The sequence below is a fragment of the Andrographis paniculata genome, unplaced genomic scaffold (genome assembly GCF_009805555.1).
Source record: "Andrographis paniculata isolate CXL003 unplaced genomic scaffold, ASM980555v1 Contig18END, whole genome shotgun sequence".
Lineage (NCBI taxonomy): Eukaryota > Viridiplantae > Streptophyta > Magnoliopsida > Lamiales > Acanthaceae > Andrographis > Andrographis paniculata.
In genome coordinates this window covers 1,478,535-1,496,561 of record NW_026137468.1, presented here as the reverse complement: position 1 = coordinate 1,496,561, position 18,027 = coordinate 1,478,535, and the positions used below count along the sequence as shown (strand labels likewise).

The 18,027-nt window shown below is 32.0% G+C and overlaps 1 protein-coding gene across 1 annotated transcript; it reads right to left on the bottom strand.

The window, feature by feature from the left end:
- Nucleotides 1-1,295: 1,295 nt before the first annotated feature.
- Nucleotides 1,296-11,772, bottom strand: LOC127240134 (pre-mRNA-splicing factor ATP-dependent RNA helicase DEAH1-like). The gene is made up of 26 exons (XM_051258628.1): nt 11,615-11,772; nt 11,118-11,214; nt 10,840-10,970; nt 10,562-10,741; nt 10,411-10,482; nt 9,636-9,722; nt 8,881-8,914; nt 8,112-8,169; nt 7,648-7,707; nt 7,476-7,547; nt 7,062-7,125; nt 6,608-6,687; nt 6,423-6,490; nt 6,280-6,337; nt 6,002-6,059; nt 5,845-5,913; nt 5,160-5,228; nt 4,954-5,043; nt 4,256-4,342; nt 3,876-3,991; nt 3,732-3,798; nt 2,499-3,545; nt 2,111-2,398; nt 1,961-2,023; nt 1,783-1,855; nt 1,296-1,691 (listed from the first exon to the last, which is right to left on the bottom strand). Exons 2-26 carry the CDS (start codon nt 11,206-11,208, stop codon nt 1,642-1,644), a joined length of 3,132 nt encoding a protein of 1,043 aa, XP_051114585.1. The 5' UTR covers nt 11,209-11,214; nt 11,615-11,772; the 3' UTR covers nt 1,296-1,641.
- Between the last annotated feature and the right edge of the window lie 6,255 nt (nt 11,773-18,027).

Below are 18,027 nucleotides of genomic sequence, written 5' to 3'. Positions count from 1 at the left end.
CTCACTTGTAGTTCACTTCAGTTTTGAGAATTATTAAACACTTTTCTTTTTTGAGTACATCTTATAGTGTTCTTACTTTTAATATGTGTTAGAGTTGCAAGCAAGGCTAGTAGCGAGGCTGTACTAGCGAGTTCTCGGTGGTGTTGAGGAATTGCTAGGTCAACGGAAAGGTGTTCGAGGAGGAACCGCCTAACCCGTTACAAGTGGTATCAGAGCTGCATTTGAGGGATGACGACCGACAAGTCTGATGTTGAGTTCAAGGTTGGAAACGAGGCCCCGAGGCGGAGCCGGAGGAACACGAGAGACCAGCCTACGGTCATCATGGAATCATTCGAGACCAGATTGGCCAGGGTGGAGCTGACCGTTGGAGATCATCATGACAAGCTTGACGATGTGGAGTAACGTATTTGCGAACTCGAGGGCAATGAGTTGCACGATAGGATATTGGCTTCGATCGATGCCGAGAGAGAGGAGTCTAGGAAACAGGAACTGACAACGATGGAGCTTACCGAGGCGTTGAAGGCCGAGGTAGTCACACTGAACGAGACCGTGGCGGAAACTTTGGCCGAGCAAAGCCGAGAGGGCTGCCGAGGAGCGCCAGGGAGAGAGTATTGCCGAGAAGAATCCAACGGAGCGCTGCGAAGGGCCCTGCGGCGTGCAAACACGGAGAGGCTAGTGGAGATCCTTCAAGATGTTCCGGAACCCCGTGGAATGTTCCGGAACCTTCAGAAATATTCCGGAACATTCTATAAGCTGATTCGATGTTTATCCACTAGATTTAATTTATCCGTATCTCTTTATTTAGCGATCTTTATCTATAGTTTGTTAAAATATAGCATATCCGAGTGTGAATTTGATTTGGCCCATGTTAGGCCCGGCCCGTTAAAGTGTCTATATAGAGGAGTCTCACTTGTACGTTACTTCAGTTTTGAGAATTAATAAATACTCTACTTTGTCGAGTGCATCTTATAGTATTCTTACTTTTACCATATGTTGGAGTTGCAAACGAGGCTGTACTAACTAGTTCTCGGAGGTATCGAAAAATTGCTAAATCAACGGAAAAATGTACGAGGAGAAATCGTCCAACCCGTTACACTATAACGCTCCAAAAAGTACTTGGAATATATTTAAATTGTCTCGTGCCTAACAGATTTGTGGAGAATAAAAAAAGCAAACAAGAATCCCCCGAAGAACACTCCAAATGGATCGAACTTTGAATTATAAAGCTTGATTATTTTGATGGCTTTATTCTAAGAGTTGCAAATGAAGTAATTTTTTTTAATAGAAGGTAGAACAAGGGTCAAGCCAAAACCAAAGGGTAAGGCATTTAGTCTTTATGTTACTTTGAATATGAAATACAAAGCATCCTTCAAAGGTCTAAAAATATATTAATTGATGTCACATGTAATACACACAACAGAAAAATGATTTAGCCGACGCAACGATTAATACCACAAAAAATCTCCTACAAAATTGATATTTGTTTTTTCTTTACTTTTTGGTACTATATATCTAACAAAATAAAGGGTACATAATCATCATTTCATTGAGGTGAGGAGGTGGGCATGCAAAGCAATTCAATTTTGATCTAGTCTTTACCTAGTCAATATGTACAGCATGACCAACCCACAACCAACAAACTCATTGCATTGCTGCCCGCCCTACGCCGCGAGGCATTTTCTTCGATACGCCTACAAAGAAACATTATATATTGTCAAACATAAGGAACAACAACAGGGCTGCTGTGAAGTTGGGGGTTAGAGAGAGCAAGAGAAAATATACCATCTTCGACGTCCTTCATCTGGTAATAGTGCGGTGCAATTTCCACCAACCATTCGGGTTTTAGCTCACTAACCTGCAGCATATGTCCAGATGAGGTTCGTAAGGATATATGAGGACTGTATGTGCGCTGCAATGGGGATTAATTAAGGAGGAACCGAAAGATCGAGGGGTTTGTTACCTGCCGCATGTACTCCTTGGTTGTTAGAACCAATTCATGGTAGACCACCCATCTTGGAAGAACCTGACAGTAGAAATTATTAAAACATGAGAGGAGCCATTGGAACAGATTTTTATGCATCTTGGTAGAAGAGATTGTTGTCCTAATTACCTGTGCTAGACCGGAGCTCGGGTGAATATGAACTGTCTGGGGGTGTTTGACAGTTCTATAGGAACCATTCTTTTGTAGTCTTGCCGAATGGGGGAAGAATCCCGATGTTATTGCTTTCTTAATTGCATCTAAATCATTTGCATTTGATTTCACCTCAATCTCGACTCTTTCCAGCAGCCCCTCAAGCTGATCCCTGATATCCCTAGCTCTCTTCATGCTCCTCACCTGGATATAATTCTCGTAGCACCACTGAGTTGAATAATTGGTTTCTTTCCATGTACTATACACCTAAAAAAGATACACATCACAAGATAAAGCCTTCGAATCCAATGAAAATTTGCAATAATTCTTACTAGTTAACTCATGGATAAGACTCTAACACACATACCTTCAACAATGCAAGATGGTCCCCAACATTTCCCATGTGAAAATTCAAGCGTGCATTGTCTGCGTGCACTTGCTTGTCCTTGGGACGATAAAATATTGAATTTCCGACAGATAGCATTGCGGCTATTGATATGATCTCATCAGAGCACTCATATTTGTCAGAAGCAACAATCATCTTAGATAGCATGGGATCGAGGGGGAATTCAGCCATCCTTCTTCCAACTTTGGTCAAGTCACCAAGCTTGTTAAGCGCACTCAGAGCATAAAGAAGTTCCAATGCCTTCAGAAGAGCTTCGGACGGTGGAGGGTCCATAAAATCAAAGTTAAGCAGATCATTGATGCCAAGACTCTTTAGAGCAAGCACTACATTGGCCAAGTTCGTCCTTTGTATTTCTGGAATAGTATTATCATCCAGTTCGTTGTAATAATTGTAGGCAGTGTACAATCGAAAACATTTTCCAGGACCAGTTCTTCCAGATCGGCCTGCTCGTTGATTAGCTGAAGCTTTCGAGATTGGAGTGATCAGTAATGATTCCATTCCAGTCCGAGGATTATATGACTTCATCTTACAGAAACCTGGATCGATAACATACTTGATCCCATCAATTGTCAAAGAAGTCTCAGCAATATTCGTCGCCAGGACAACTTTGCGTGCCCCTTCTGGAGTGGGTTCAAATATTTTTGCTTGAAGTTCTGTAGGCAAGTTTGCATAAATGGGGCATATGATAAGTTCTGCTATTTTGGTTCCCAACCCTCGCGTTCGATGCTTAAGAATCTCTTCAGCAGTTTCTATCTCCTCTTGTCCAGTTAAGAAAACCAGAATATCGCCATCTCCAGGGGGTTGGGTCACATGGATTTGCAGTGCAGTAACAATAGCAGCATCCAAATAATCGGCTTCAGGGGCCTTGGTATAATGTATTTCAACAGGATATCTCCTTCCAGGTATTTTGAAAATTGGAGCAGAGTCAAAATAATCACTGAACTTCTCGGCGTCGAGGGTGGCACTTGAAATAAGCAATTTGAGGTCAGGGCGGAACCTTGCAATATCCTGTCATGCAAAAAGGGTAAAGTAGAACAGGAAACGGGTTACACAAAATATTTTCCAAATATAGATATATGGAGAAAGAGAGATTCTAATGACTTTGAGACGACTTTCACCCGTTACTACCACATTATTCTACCTCAAAGTTAACCAATATGATTATGACGTTGTCTAAGAGATTCAAGATCTTACCTTCACCAAGCCAAATAAAATGTCTGTTGACAGTGTTCTTTCATGGGCCTCATCAACGATCACCACACTGAAATAAATACAATGATACTCATTACAACTAGCTCATGAAATTATTACCACAGATATTATAAATGTGAAATCCACCTGTAACTTGCAAGGTCAGGCTCCCCAAGGAATTCTCGCAGCAACATTCCATCCGTCATATATTTCAAGATTGTCTTTTCTGAAGTACAGTCTTCAAATCGAATAGAATAACCAACCTAAAAAGAACAAACTACAATGGTGAGTATAGACTTCCAGGAAACAGAAACACTATAGGAAATTTAAACTATCATGGGGCAGGTCTAATTTATTATTTGGTATATCGCAAAATGCAAATTTGAATAGTAACTTATTACACTAGCAGAATGATGTTACCATGGCAATTAATGGCCATCTCTAGATAAAACAATGTTCGTTTTCCCAACGCCAAATGAAATAGCATGAGCTGCCAAACACTAGCATGACAAAAGCAGAAAATATACCTCATGCCCCAGTTTTACACCCATTTCTTGAGAAACTCGAGCCGCAACACTCATTGCTGCAACACGACGAGGCTGGGTACACCCAATCTGTCAGCAAGGTCATCATTTAGTAAATTTATATTCCAAGTAAAACTCATACCTGCTACTATAAGTGTGTTGAAAACTAAAGCTGGGGTTTCCCAAGTCAATTAATATAAGAAGCACCCCAGTTCCTAGAGTCCGATAAAAACATTAGAAATAGAAAAAAATTAAACTAGTATAATGATACTGCCATAATCTTACAGAAAAACTACTTATAATCCACTTGTAGTTTGAAAATTTTGCACCATACTCCTTCATAATTAAAAAAATTGCTAGTTTTAGAAAATATTGCACAAAATCTCAATCTCCTAGAAATTATGCTTTCACGTGTAATTTCTAAATCATAAAATAGTGTAAATTTTCCAAACTGTAGTATATTATAAGCAATTTTGCCTAATCTTACTAAATATGAAAAGATTTCTCAATCTGATAGATATGGAAAGTAAGAATGTAGAATCTGCAGTTCCACAAGATTTTTACAATACAACAATGAAATTCATATGAATATAGTCCAGCTAGCTAATTCAAGCAAATTGGGCAGTACCAGTTATCGTATAAAGCTTGACAGATAACCTCAATGCATACAATAAGAAACTATGATTGGAAAACACACGTACCTTTCCTCTCTTAGTGTACCCTGCCTCATGAAGATACTGGGGTATCTGCGTAGTTTTTCCAGATCCTGTCTCTCCAACAATGACAAGAACCTGCAAAACAGTATAGCATTCAATTAATAAGTACATCAGCATACAAAAAAAAAAAGAGTATATCAACAGACGCAGTGTACAGACAGCAAACTTGTGAGACAACACAGTTTATACACCTGATGCGTATCAACAGCTTGTAGCAACTCATCTCTATAAGGATATACCGGCAGAGTCTTCCTGTCACTCTGAAAATGAACGAGCCAAGAGAAAAGTTAATGCATGAGGAAGAGAAAGTGATACTACTACTGCATGTTTAATAGGATTTCATCCATGATGCTACCAAATTCTTATTGAGGTTAATAGTTCTGTTAGCCCCAGTTTTTCTGCAAGAGTTGTCAATTTGGACATTCCCTTGAGAAATTTTGGTTGACTAAAAGATTTACATTAATAAGACTGAATTTTCAAGTTTTCCATCCAAAAAAAATGACTAGTATGTATACAAATTACAAAGTCGTAACACTGATACTGTATTAGTGCATGATAGAATAAGAAAACACAAACAAGAAAATCGCTTGCAAATCATTTCATTCCAATCTCCAACACATTGCACAATAGAACCCAATTTCAGTTGACCAGCTTTCTATTAAAGAACAGAGTATGTTGAAAGGTATGAATATCCAGACAGGCATGTTTCATTGATATCAAAATAACAAACTATTTTAACCTAGTTAGCCAACATCATTGACAAATTATTGTTTAGCAAGGTTGAAGATAAATTTGAGAAGTTAACATTGCCAATGAACACTTATTTTCTTGCAATCTGAATTAAACACTTGTTTTCATAAAGAAGCAAGTTTGGACCTGAAGTTTCTCAAATGCCGTTTTTGCAGCAGAAGCTTCTGGTGATTCAGCAGATGATTCCTGCGCAACCTGTGAAGAAATTGAATTATCAATGCAGATTATTCAGACCATCTAGTTATAGACATCTCATAGTACATTGCGGAGTTAATGTACATACATTTTCACCATCCATAACTGTTGCCTTTATGAACTCTATTTGATCCTCAAAAACAAACCTGCACGTCAAATAAATAAAATCTGTTACTGTCAAATGAAGCTTATCAGTTCCATTTAATCTCACATGAAACCACCTTAATAAAATGTATACACAAAGTGCAAAATGCCAGTTTCCAATTGCTCTGATAATTCTTTTTTAATTTTTTATTTTTTGAAGGATGAGATGGTGTGATAAGTGATAACAAAAGGTGGAACCCATATAAAAGATTTAGAACTCACTCATAATCATCTTGGTTCTGCTTTTTATTCTTAGATCCAAACTTAAGAGTAGCTTTGCCTGAAATTTAATAACCATAAGGTTAGTACTTCAAGATATAGCGATGCCATACATAAGTTTAAGTGTAATGCCAACAGAGTACTACCGATCTGATGTTCTTCCCATGCTTCTTGTTCAGCAAATGGGTTCATCTTTTCCTCTGCAGTAGGATCCCTGTAACAGGAAAACAGAAATTCAGCAAGTCATAAAAGGTATACAAATGCACATTTAAATGTGTAATCAATCTCATATACAAGTTTTTAGCTCAACATTCATTAATCTGAAACAAACCTATATCTCTGTAATGCCACAGAAAATCTTTTTTCTTGATTGACACCACCATCCTGATCATATGCATCCGGCATCCTGTACTGTGGATCAATGGGAAAAAAATCAGACGGTGTTCAAGATAGCCAATTAATATTTCCATTTGTCTAACTTTTAGGGATTACATTTACAGAGTCAATACAATTCAACTAGAGACAAACAAAAGGGAAAGTAATTTGGCATTCTGAATATAAATATAAAATTATAAATTCAAGGGGTGGATTGTGGAGCCCGCAAGCATGGATGCATACCTATAAACGTTCTATCTCAAAAAGTATATGCACACATGCATGGAAATTGGAAATGAGTGCTTTCCATCAAGTGAAAACATGCAGGTGATGCCGCATATAAAACAGTGACCGGAGAGGTAAAAAGAAGACCAGACCAAGAAACAAATTTATAATGAAAACGTTCTCACCTCATTTCCATCATCAGCCTCTTCATTCCTCTTTTTAACAAGCTCATAAATTTGCTTTTTATATCTGCAAAGAAACCAAATTTAGATAAGTTGAACAGTCATATGCAAATATAATAAAATCCAGTATTATATACTAGTGTCCAGATATAAGAATCAACCCTAGTATAATGATGAAAGGAGATAATGTTAATGATCACACGAAAATGAATAGAATTTTATGTTCCTTATTTGCTTTTGTTGACAAGACTGATCATTAGGAAGTAATCACGAAAACATAAGATGCCAAAACATGTAGTCTAGCTTGTAGCATCAATAACATGCAGAATCCATGTCTACATGAGAATAGAATTAACAGTAGACAGGAACATATCACGATAGTTTTAAATATAACTATGCAATTTAAAATACTTTTACCTTAGCTCACGATATTCTACTTCAGAGTATTTGACATCACCAAACAGGTATTCCTCATCTTCGAGATCATCTCTGAATTACCAGTAAAAGGAAGGTAAGGCATACTTAACAATTCAGTCAAGAAAACTATAATAAATCAAATGCTAGTTGAACAAAGGCTTTGGATTCATACCTGAGCTCATCTAATTTTTTTTGCTCCCTTTTCTTCAAATACTCTTGCCTTGACACTTTTCTGTTATATAAAAGCAGATAATAGCGTAACACGATTACTACCTAGAAGGAGAACGAAGCTGTAGGATGGAACAAATTACTTTAAGCAACTAAAGGAAAATTACAAGCTTGTTCACGCACCCCACCCCACCCCAAAGGCCCAAACTGGTTACAAATTCCAATCTAGAAAAATAACAGTTGTATGATAATGATTTTCAGACACATCCCACCAACACTGAATATTCTCAGAAGCCTATCTAAGAATTTATTGTTGGCTTGTTAAAATGAACATCTATGAAGTCAACACATAGTCAAGTTTAACTTTTTTGCATCTGTTCATAGCTCAATTAGGTCAGAAAACAAAAGTATTGATTATTATTAGCCTAGCACAAGATCTTATACAGATATAACACAATTGTGACAAACCTTAAATTCCGAATCCCATCATCCTCCTCCAACGCATTAGATCTTCGAATTGCCTCTTCTGCAAAAATGCAGCGAAATAGGCATAGTTACTCTCTGTACTATATGAGAAATTAGAAGTAAATAGAACACTTAACAAAACTTCAACATAAGAAATAAAAAAATGAGGTTGCTTTGCTCCCCCAAGGTTTAGTTAATAGTCCATACATTAATGCAATATGTCATTTCAATAAATAGTTATGAATTTCAAATAAGCATTCATATTATAATAAGAAGAATTAAAGGGAAATACTAAGGTAAAAAACGTTTCTTCCCACATACCGCATTTCAAGCACTATCACCGACATACGTAAACACAAAAGTCATAATATACATCAGTTATAAAACTACCACCAGCAGCCAATTCCACATAATTGTCATTTCATAAAATTACACAAGCTTTCACGGGCAATGCTACCATACAAATAAAAATGAAAATTGCGAAATTATCAACACTCAACCAAACAAAGGAAAGTCATACTAATGTAGAAGATTTATCAGCTGAACTTTGACGGTGACAAATCTAAAACTTAAAGCAAATTTAGGAAATTTGGCTTGCTTTAATGAAGTAAAATGAATGCTTTATTTCAGAGACCTTTACACATGAAGAAATTTAGATAATATGCTGCTGGCTTAATCATGGAAGAGATATATATATATATATATATATGTATGAAAAGGTTTTAATCAGTACAAAATGAATGGGATGTATCGTATGCATTAGATATTTTACCTTCTTCTCTTTTGGTTAACTGGCGGTCCGTTATCTGCACAAAAGAAAATCAATGAAGAAAGAATTGAACAGATTAAGATAAAAAAACCAGCAGAATGTGTATAACATTCCCACAAAAACAACAACAACAACAAAAGTACAAAACAATTCTAGGCAATACCTCTTGTCCAAGTTGACAAATGATGCAAACAATTATTAGCAGATATATTAAGAGGAGCCTTAGAGAATACTTCAAAGAAAACTGTGGGAATTAAATTATGAAGATATGTATGAAAATATTTTCAACATTAGCAAACAAGCAGTGCCGAACTATTTAAGCTTTAGCCACACATCCCTAAAGCTGCTAGGCACTGAACAAAAGTAAGTATATATGCCTTCAGATAATTCAAATTTCCAAGATTTCCACTTTTTAATGTAGATATTCAAAACTAGGACCTCAAATCTAAAACAAAAAGAAAGCGAAGTGTGCAGCTGAGAAATATCCACCTTTTACGTGCGGGCAAGGAAATAAAAAAAGAAACACAATTAAAATATAAAGAGACTCTATTTTGGTTGATATATGAAAAGAAACAACATATCCCCAATATTGGAATATTTACACCTAAGGCAGACATTCAAGTAATTGAGTTTATCTGTATTAACATACTTTTAAATCACGTTTGTTTGGTATGAGATTATAACTACATAAAAACAGAAATAAATTGGATGCCTGGAAAGGAGCATATAACAAACAAGGCATTGGATAAAAAGTCAACCTTTCTGGTCCCTGCAACATCACGTTCTTTAATATGACGCTCCAACTCCTCCTTTTCTCTCTGGTCACGCAGTCTTTCTTCTTCGGACTGCAACAAAAACGAGTATGTATATGGCACTAGAAAATAAATGCAAGTAAATTTAAGGAAATAGATGAAAAAATTGGGAAAAAAGCAAGTTATTTGGGCTAAAAAAAAAGTGTTGAGACCTATAAATATGATATTGCATAATCACCCAAAAAAAAGAAAATTGAAAAAGGCCTATATTGCATGCAATACCATGACACGATGTTACTGTGAGTTGCAGGAGAATAATGTAAACGAAGGGGAATCATTGAGTAACTCCTTAGGCAACTCTGTGCAAGTAGGTGATATTCACACACTCTGTGCAAGTAGGTGATACAAAGCTTTGTTTAATAGCAAAGGTCTTATCATTTTACTTGCATTATCAATTGCAGAGAAGAATGTTCAACACAAATCTGTAAACAAGATATACGAAGATTTCTGCATGCGTCTAATTTTCAGTTGATACTATCACCAATGAAAAGGGACCTTGATGTCCGTATCTAAACCAGTCGATATCATGAATAATAATAATAATAATAATAATATTATTATTATTATTACTAATAAGGCCATCTTGATTTCGGAGTAATTCAGTTTTTGGGTTTTAGTTCGTTGTTTTTTCCTATGTAGATAAAATTTCCACTCTCTAATAAAATATCTGTACTTACTGAAAACGAAAACAACAAACAAGCTCATAAATATATTTTAGTACCTCAGAACCATCATCTTCGTCATGAGTAGTCCGACTTCTTACTCGTCTTTCTTGGCCTCCAATTTTTACTTCCTACACCATCAGATTCCAGAGCACCTTACTACCACAACTTATGCAGTATCTGATCTAAAAGGATTTTAGGCATGAGTACCTCATCATCAATGCCATCGTCTGTGTGACTTCTTTTTCTGAACTTCTTATTTCGAGTTTCTTCCTTTTTAGGCAATTGGGCAACAGGAACCACATCGCCCTCATCATCATCCTCCAAAATTTTGTAGGTTTTTTGTTTACGCGCAAACATTACTGCTTCCTTTTCTTGTTGTTGGTATACCTAACCAAATATAAGTCAACTCAGTGCTAACTAGAAGTAGTCAAAGTTTGGAAACAAACTATTTCAGTTTATCTGATACATTGAGTCTAGAAACTCACACTTGGTCCCGACGCCTTCCGCTCCACTCTAGCAAAAATTTCTTTGGCAAATTCATATGTTTCACTAGATGCTGAAAAATCCAAATCTTGCAGTTGCTTTACAATTTCAGCCGGAGATGAAGCTTTCTTAGCTGCATTAGTACAACAAACAGTAGCCAAATTTTTCATATAAAAAAACTAATACCATTGAATTAATAAGATCAAAAATCTTAGCATAGCATCAGTCCAGGGCCAATACACATATTAGAATTAGGCAAAGAAAATCAATTTCCACTTACACAGCGTTATCACAAATTGAACAATAGTGGGTTGTGAATACCCCAAAAGGGACATCAATTTATCAGATACCCATGTCTTCAAGTCACCCATTTTTCACTGCATTAAGAGAAAACAACAGCACTTATGTTAGCCGATTAGCAATTTTCATTCTGTCAAAATTAGAATTAGCATAAAAGGCGCAGCACTAAGATGCCCAGGTCAATATCAAAATTTAATCAAATGCAAGTTGAACTTTGAACATGTTAAACTTCTACACAGATTCAAGCAACTTGACCGTTTATAAATTTTAAACGACGTACATCACACCTACAAAGGAATCCCAAAGCTCCATCTCAAAATCAATCGGTGATAAGAGAAGTTCCCCTTATAAATAGGGGAAACAAGAGGAGTTCGATATAAAAAAAAACAAAAAAAACAAAATCAAAAACAAAAAAAAAACAAAACCCTAAATCCATTGAAGGTGGGAGGGTGTCAAGAACCCTAATTGTTAAAGTACCTGTTTGGAGACTACTCCGAAGGAGATGCTGGTGGAAAATTGACGGCAGAAGTGGCAGCGAGACGGCGGCGGCGTTTCTGTAATCGCCCGATGGATTCAATTTTCAAGAATGGGTGATTCTGGTTCTAACTTCTAATACATAAGTTTCGGACAAAAAAAACAGGGGCTTTTTGTTTTATGGATTTAATAAGATTTTATGGATTTGAATTTTAAAATTTTATAAATTCATGTTTGATTAAAATAAATAATGGAATTTAAAATAATAGAATTTAAAAATAAGTTATCAAATCTTACGAAGAAGGAATTTATTAGTAATGGATGCTCTTGTTACTTTTAAATTACATTATATGGGATTTTAAATTTTATTTTTATATTTTTATATAAAAAAATATTATATATTATAAATATATTAATATAAAATTAAATTAAATAATTTTAAAATTAATTTTTATTTGAATTATATATTAAATTAAAGTAATATTATTTTTTATGGTACAATATTTTTTAAATAAATTAATAAATTTATTGTTTTAAATTGTTATTTATTATAAATTTTATTTAAATTATAAAATTATCAAGATGACAATAAGTCGGATTCAACCGGAATTGAGATCCGTCCCGAATATATATCGTTAGACTTGAGATTCAAATTGGATTTGATTATACCAAATCCGGCCGAAACTATACACGGTAAAACCCGATGGATCTAACAAATCCAATTTTTTTATGATTCTTAAATTTTAATTTAAAATTACACGTGTATGTACCGACCCAATATATATTATTTATGTATTTTATGAAAAAATATTATAATAAAATAATAAATAAATTGAACTTAAAAAAAATATTTTTAATATAATTATTTTGTTAAAAATTATTTTTTCATATGCATAGTTGATATATTATTAATATTATAAATCGAGTACGGGTGCGGATATGGTCCGTTTAGACCCTAGACCCAATTCAGACCCGATTAGAATACTCATAATATGACCCGGATCCAGACCTAATATTCAAATAATTGGACTCAACTTCAAATAAATAAGTTGAGTTCGAGTCGGATCTCGAGTTTATGATAACCTATTGTCCCTGTAAAACTATTGATCATTGTCAATTTATATTTATTGTAAATTAGATGTTTAATTTATCAAAATAAATAAAATTTACAGAGGAGTAATTATGTCGTATAGAATATAAAAAATTTAAATCATTTCACTCATATAAAAAAACAAATAAAACGTGGGAAATATAAATTCCACTTAATTTTACCAATCAAACATACGATAGAATTCCAAATCTTAAATATAATAAATCTCAATCCCAGGAAAAAAAGTTCATGAACCAATCAGCGCCTAAAGTACCTTCCTAAAAGGCACGGGTTCCTTAGGCGGTTTAAAAAAATTTTGTTTAAATTTTTACTAATAAATAATAGTCTGTTAATTGAGTATATTTCTTTTATTCAAGATTTTTTAAATTTTACTATTTCAACTCTGTCTTTTTTAAAATTATATATATTTTTTAACCTAAATAATTTTTTTAAAACAAAATATTTTATCGAATGTTATTTTAATAATAAATCTAAATCAATTTTTCTCAAATACAATAAAGAGAAACACACTCATATGCTATTTTTGAATTGGATATGTTTTATATAGAGGGAATTCATCTATTTAAAATATTTTATAGAACTAAAATAATAAATTTTAGAAAAAAATTGTGAAAGAAACACAGCCTATAGTCCTCAATTGCAATTTTGTCCTCATATTTTTTTTAATTTGGATATAAGCCCTTGGGAACTTTTGGGAGGGTGCAATTTACTCCATAAAGGGCACTTTGGTAACGCCAATCTGATTAGCTATGCTTTTTTTTTATTTGGTTATATTTTATTTCTTTAAATCATAGATTGAATATTTTATAAAAAGTTATAAGAAAATCTTAAAAAAATAATCATATATAGTAAAACAAAATAAAAAGATTTTAGGATGCATTTTATAAAACAAAATCATAAAAATTGAAATACTCCCTCTGTCCCATTGAAAGGGTGGCTTTTGCTTTTTGAACGTAAATTTTTGAATATATATTATATTGGATTATAATAAAAAGGACAAAAATATTCCTATTAGAATGGTGTAATATAATATTTATACAAAAATACCCCATTAACGATAATTACAAAAATACCCCAATAATATTTATAAATATTATATATTAAAAATGACAAAAATACCCCTTATTATGTGAGTATATTCATTTTCTTTTTTTAGTTACGATAGAAAATTTAAGATTGAAAAAAAAAATATTTTTTATTCTTTAATTTTATTTTTCTTGTGTGTAGAAATATATAAAGAAATAAAATTGAAAAAAGTGTGTATTTATTTGTTTTTATAATTTAATTTTTACGATATAGTTTGTTTATTTGTTATTTTTTATTTTAATTTTTACAATTTTTATATTTTTCTGATATCATGGAACATCATATCTAAATTTTTATTAAAATAAAAAATTTAAATAAAAAATAACCAAATAAATACAATAATATTTTTCTGATCCAATTTATTATTTTTTCTTGATGAATTTATTTTTTTCACTTGTGTGTTTGTTTAGGAGATTTGTCCCAAATACATTATTTATCCAATTTTTTTCTCCGAAATATCAAATCAAATACTTATTTTTTATTTTTTATATTATACTAAAAATCAATTTTATATTCAAAAAATCACATCAATACCTATTTATATCAAATTATGCGACTATTCAAATTTAAAATTTTTACTATTCAAATCCAAACCCCTAAAAAAAAAAAAAAAAAACTGAATCTTTCCTTTATCAAAAAAAAAATAATCAAATTCTCATTTTCTGTAATTTCATTTTCAATTATTATTTTCCTTATAATTTTATTCTCTAAAGTTTTTTTACTTGTAATGGATAAAATATAAAAATAAAAAAATAAAAATTAATAATAAAGATATTATATGCAAGGAAAGCAAGGAGCATAGAATAAGCAAAGCACATAATTAAGGAAATGCAAATTGAAGGGTTTGTTCATCTAAACAAAAAAAAATTATACAATTTTTAATATATAATATTTATATTGTATTCTTTCAAAAAAAAAAAATAACAATTCAACGTCAAAATATTATTTTTCATATTACCGATACAATTTTATATTTATCAAGAAAAAAAATATTTCAACCTAAACACTAAACAAACAAATTCGAAGTTTTTCAAGTGTCAGACGTCATGGTCGTGCCCAAAAGAATTTGATCAAAGAGATATAGAATAACCTCCACCACTAGACTAGCTGAAGTTATTATGTAATGATTGTCGAGAATTATACTTAAAATCAGAAAACGTACGAAATTCATAATATACTCTCTGGCTTGTATGATACTCCAGAGTTGGGCTGGTGCTAAGCCAACTTTTGTATATGAATGATCTATTGTTAGGTCATTCGATATTGAATATAAATTAAGTTGATTGAATAGATTATTCATGCATATTTATTTTCGAAAACCCTACTGAAATAATTTTAGAATTAAACGTTATTGCCCTAAAGAACAAAATGTGCTGGAACTACTCATTTTGACCTATAGAGCCAGATCCTCTGTGAGAGAATTTAGTTTTTATTTTTCTTTTCTAAAATTATTATGCCTAATTCAACGATGAAGATATAAGTATATAGTTGAAGGACGTGAATGAAATTTTAATTCTCCTTCGATGAAGTTTTCATTATTTCCGACATTCATTTCTTTTGTAATTTTATTTTCTTTATAAGTCCATTGTCATCTATTCTCGTCGTAAAATCTCCTTAACCCTTCTTAATGGCTTCCTTTCATGCATGCAGTCCCATTTTTTTACTTCTCTTCGACCTCTTCTCGGAAAATCCTTAGAACTAAAACATTCAACAAAGTTCAACATCTTCCTTCGGGTCATATCTTTTAAGCTATTATTTTGTATTTTTGCAATTAACCCAACTCGTAAAGGTTCATTCTCCGATTTTGATTAAAACTCCTTATAATGTAGCTTCTTATCGAATTTGTTTTCTTCTCAACTCTCTAAACCAAAGATTTTTAATACGTCAAATTCCGTTTGTTGCTCTATAGGTTGGTGATACTAATTTTCTTTTTCCTATTTTATTATGAAATACCTATTATTTTTATAAAATAAATTATTTTTTCTCGCAAAATATTATATCAATATAAAAATTTAAACCAAAACCTAAAAATATCACTAAATATACAATACCTTAATAACTAATCTAATAACGGGATTCAATTCTAGTACTTTAATCAAATTGCGGAAATTGCACATAAGCTGCTTTTCTTTTTTTTTTTTGACATTTTTAATTTGTTTTGGTATCTTAAAAGATTTGAAATTTTGAAAAATAAAGATGAATATTTATTTATTTTTTTAAAAAAATAAAATTAGAAATATGTTGTAAAATGAAAATGAAAACACAAATAAACATTGGGTGGAGAGTTTATAATTAACCATCATTATTGCATAATGAGCTATAACTAGAGCTATTAACGATCCGAGCCGAACTAAATTTTAAGTGTTCGTTAATGTTCGCGAACACGGCTCGTGTTCGTTCGTTAAGTTTTCGAGCTCGTTAAGAATTTTTGTTGTTTGAGCTCATGTTCGTGTTCGGCTCGTTTAGGTTCGATTAAGCTCGTTCGAGCTCGTTTGTCTTATTTTTTAAAATTTATATATAAATTATAAAGAAAAATTAAATTATTTTATTTATATATTTTAAATTAATATTTTATTTATTTATAAATTATAATTTTATATGTATATATAATATTTATAATAAATATATTATTTAATCGAACAAAGTCCAGACTCCTTCGTTAATCAAACGAGCCTATTTATGTTATTCGGCTCGGCTCGTTAACATTCACGAACGAGCTTTAACCAAACCGAATCGAGCTGAATTGAGCCGAGTTCACGAACGACTCGGTTCATTTAACAGCTCTAACTATAACCGATATTAACTAACTCTTTATTGTAAATTTATGCATACATTTAGGGTGTGTTTGTTTGAAGGATTTTGGTGGATTTCCACTATTCATCCAATTTTTTTCCCCCAAAAACATCAAATCAAACACCTATTTTTCATTTTTTATATTATACTAAAAATCAATTTTACATTCAAAACATCACATCAAACCCTATTTATATCACATCATACAACTATTCAAATTCATAATTTTTACTATTCAAATCCCAACTCAAAATCCAAATCCCAAACAAACACACCCTTAGAGTCCGTAACAATTACTATAGTGAATTTAAAAAATTGACCATGTTGAGTATACATATTATATGATATAATAAAAGATAATGGCATATCATATATATTAATATAATATAAATATACCATCAACAATTATCAACATAAGTATATAGCAAATAAAATATATGTATAAAATACACATTATAATTAACCATAATGAACTAATAACTTGCAGTAACTAACTTTTAATTTTAAATTTATGCATTATTATTATTATTATTATTATTGGTCCTTCTAGGGTTTAGGTCCTCCATTGAATAGTGGGCAACAAAAATTGACCAACTTAACAATTAAAAATTATTCTCACATGTTATCATATTTTAATTACTCAATAATAATAATAATAATAATAATAATAATATCACGAGGCATGCAGCTGGTCTTCTTTGTCATTTTTTGGCACCACACTTTACCCACAATTGAAGTGATCGCTTCAATAATTATAGTATTTGTAATAATAATAATAATAATAATAATAATAATTAATTGGACGTAATTGTTGATTTTTATTTTTTTTTAACTTATATATAGGAATTTAATATTTTGATTCTGTTAAATAATAATTTTACCTAAAAATTTAAATTTAAAAAATTTATATAATTAATTATTGGGTAAACTGTTTTTTTAAGTATTATAACTGGACTCCTTATCATTTAGTCCCGTAAGTGGAGCCTGTCACAAACTAGTTCTATAAGTGAAAAAATTTCGCTATTTTAGTCCTCCGGCGCCGGAGATGACGTGTCCGCAAGGTGTCGCTGACTTGGCGGATACGTGAATTTTTTTTTAATTTTTTTTAAAACTTATTTTTAATTTTATTTGTATTTTTTTTAAATTTTTTTATTTGGTCCAATTAAAAAAATAAAAATTTAAAAAAATGAAAAAAAAAAAATAAATTCACGTGTCCACCCGGTGTCGCTGACCTTAAAATAGTCAATCAATACACCTTCTTACATGTAAGATAGATTTACACTATATATGAATTTTACACGTGAAGGACGGTGGAACTTGGGAGCGAAACAAATGGGTATCCTTTAAACTTAAATTTCTACATGACATAATCATTTAAAGTGTATTTCTTTTCGGTGTAGAGTAAGTTTAAAATTTTTGATTTTTT

Coding starts and splice junctions, on each gene's coding strand:
- LOC127240134 (XM_051258628.1), bottom strand. CDS start 11,208: ATGGGTGACTTGAAGACATGGGTATCTGATAAATTGATGTCCCTTTTG. Junction 10,971..11,117: donor TCAATTTGTGATAACGCTGT/GTAAGTGGAAAT, acceptor GTACTAATGCAG/CTAAGAAAGCTTCATCTCCG. Junction 1,692..1,782: donor GATGAAGGACGTCGAAGATG/GTATATTTTCTC, acceptor GTTTCTTTGTAG/GCGTATCGAAGAAAATGCCT.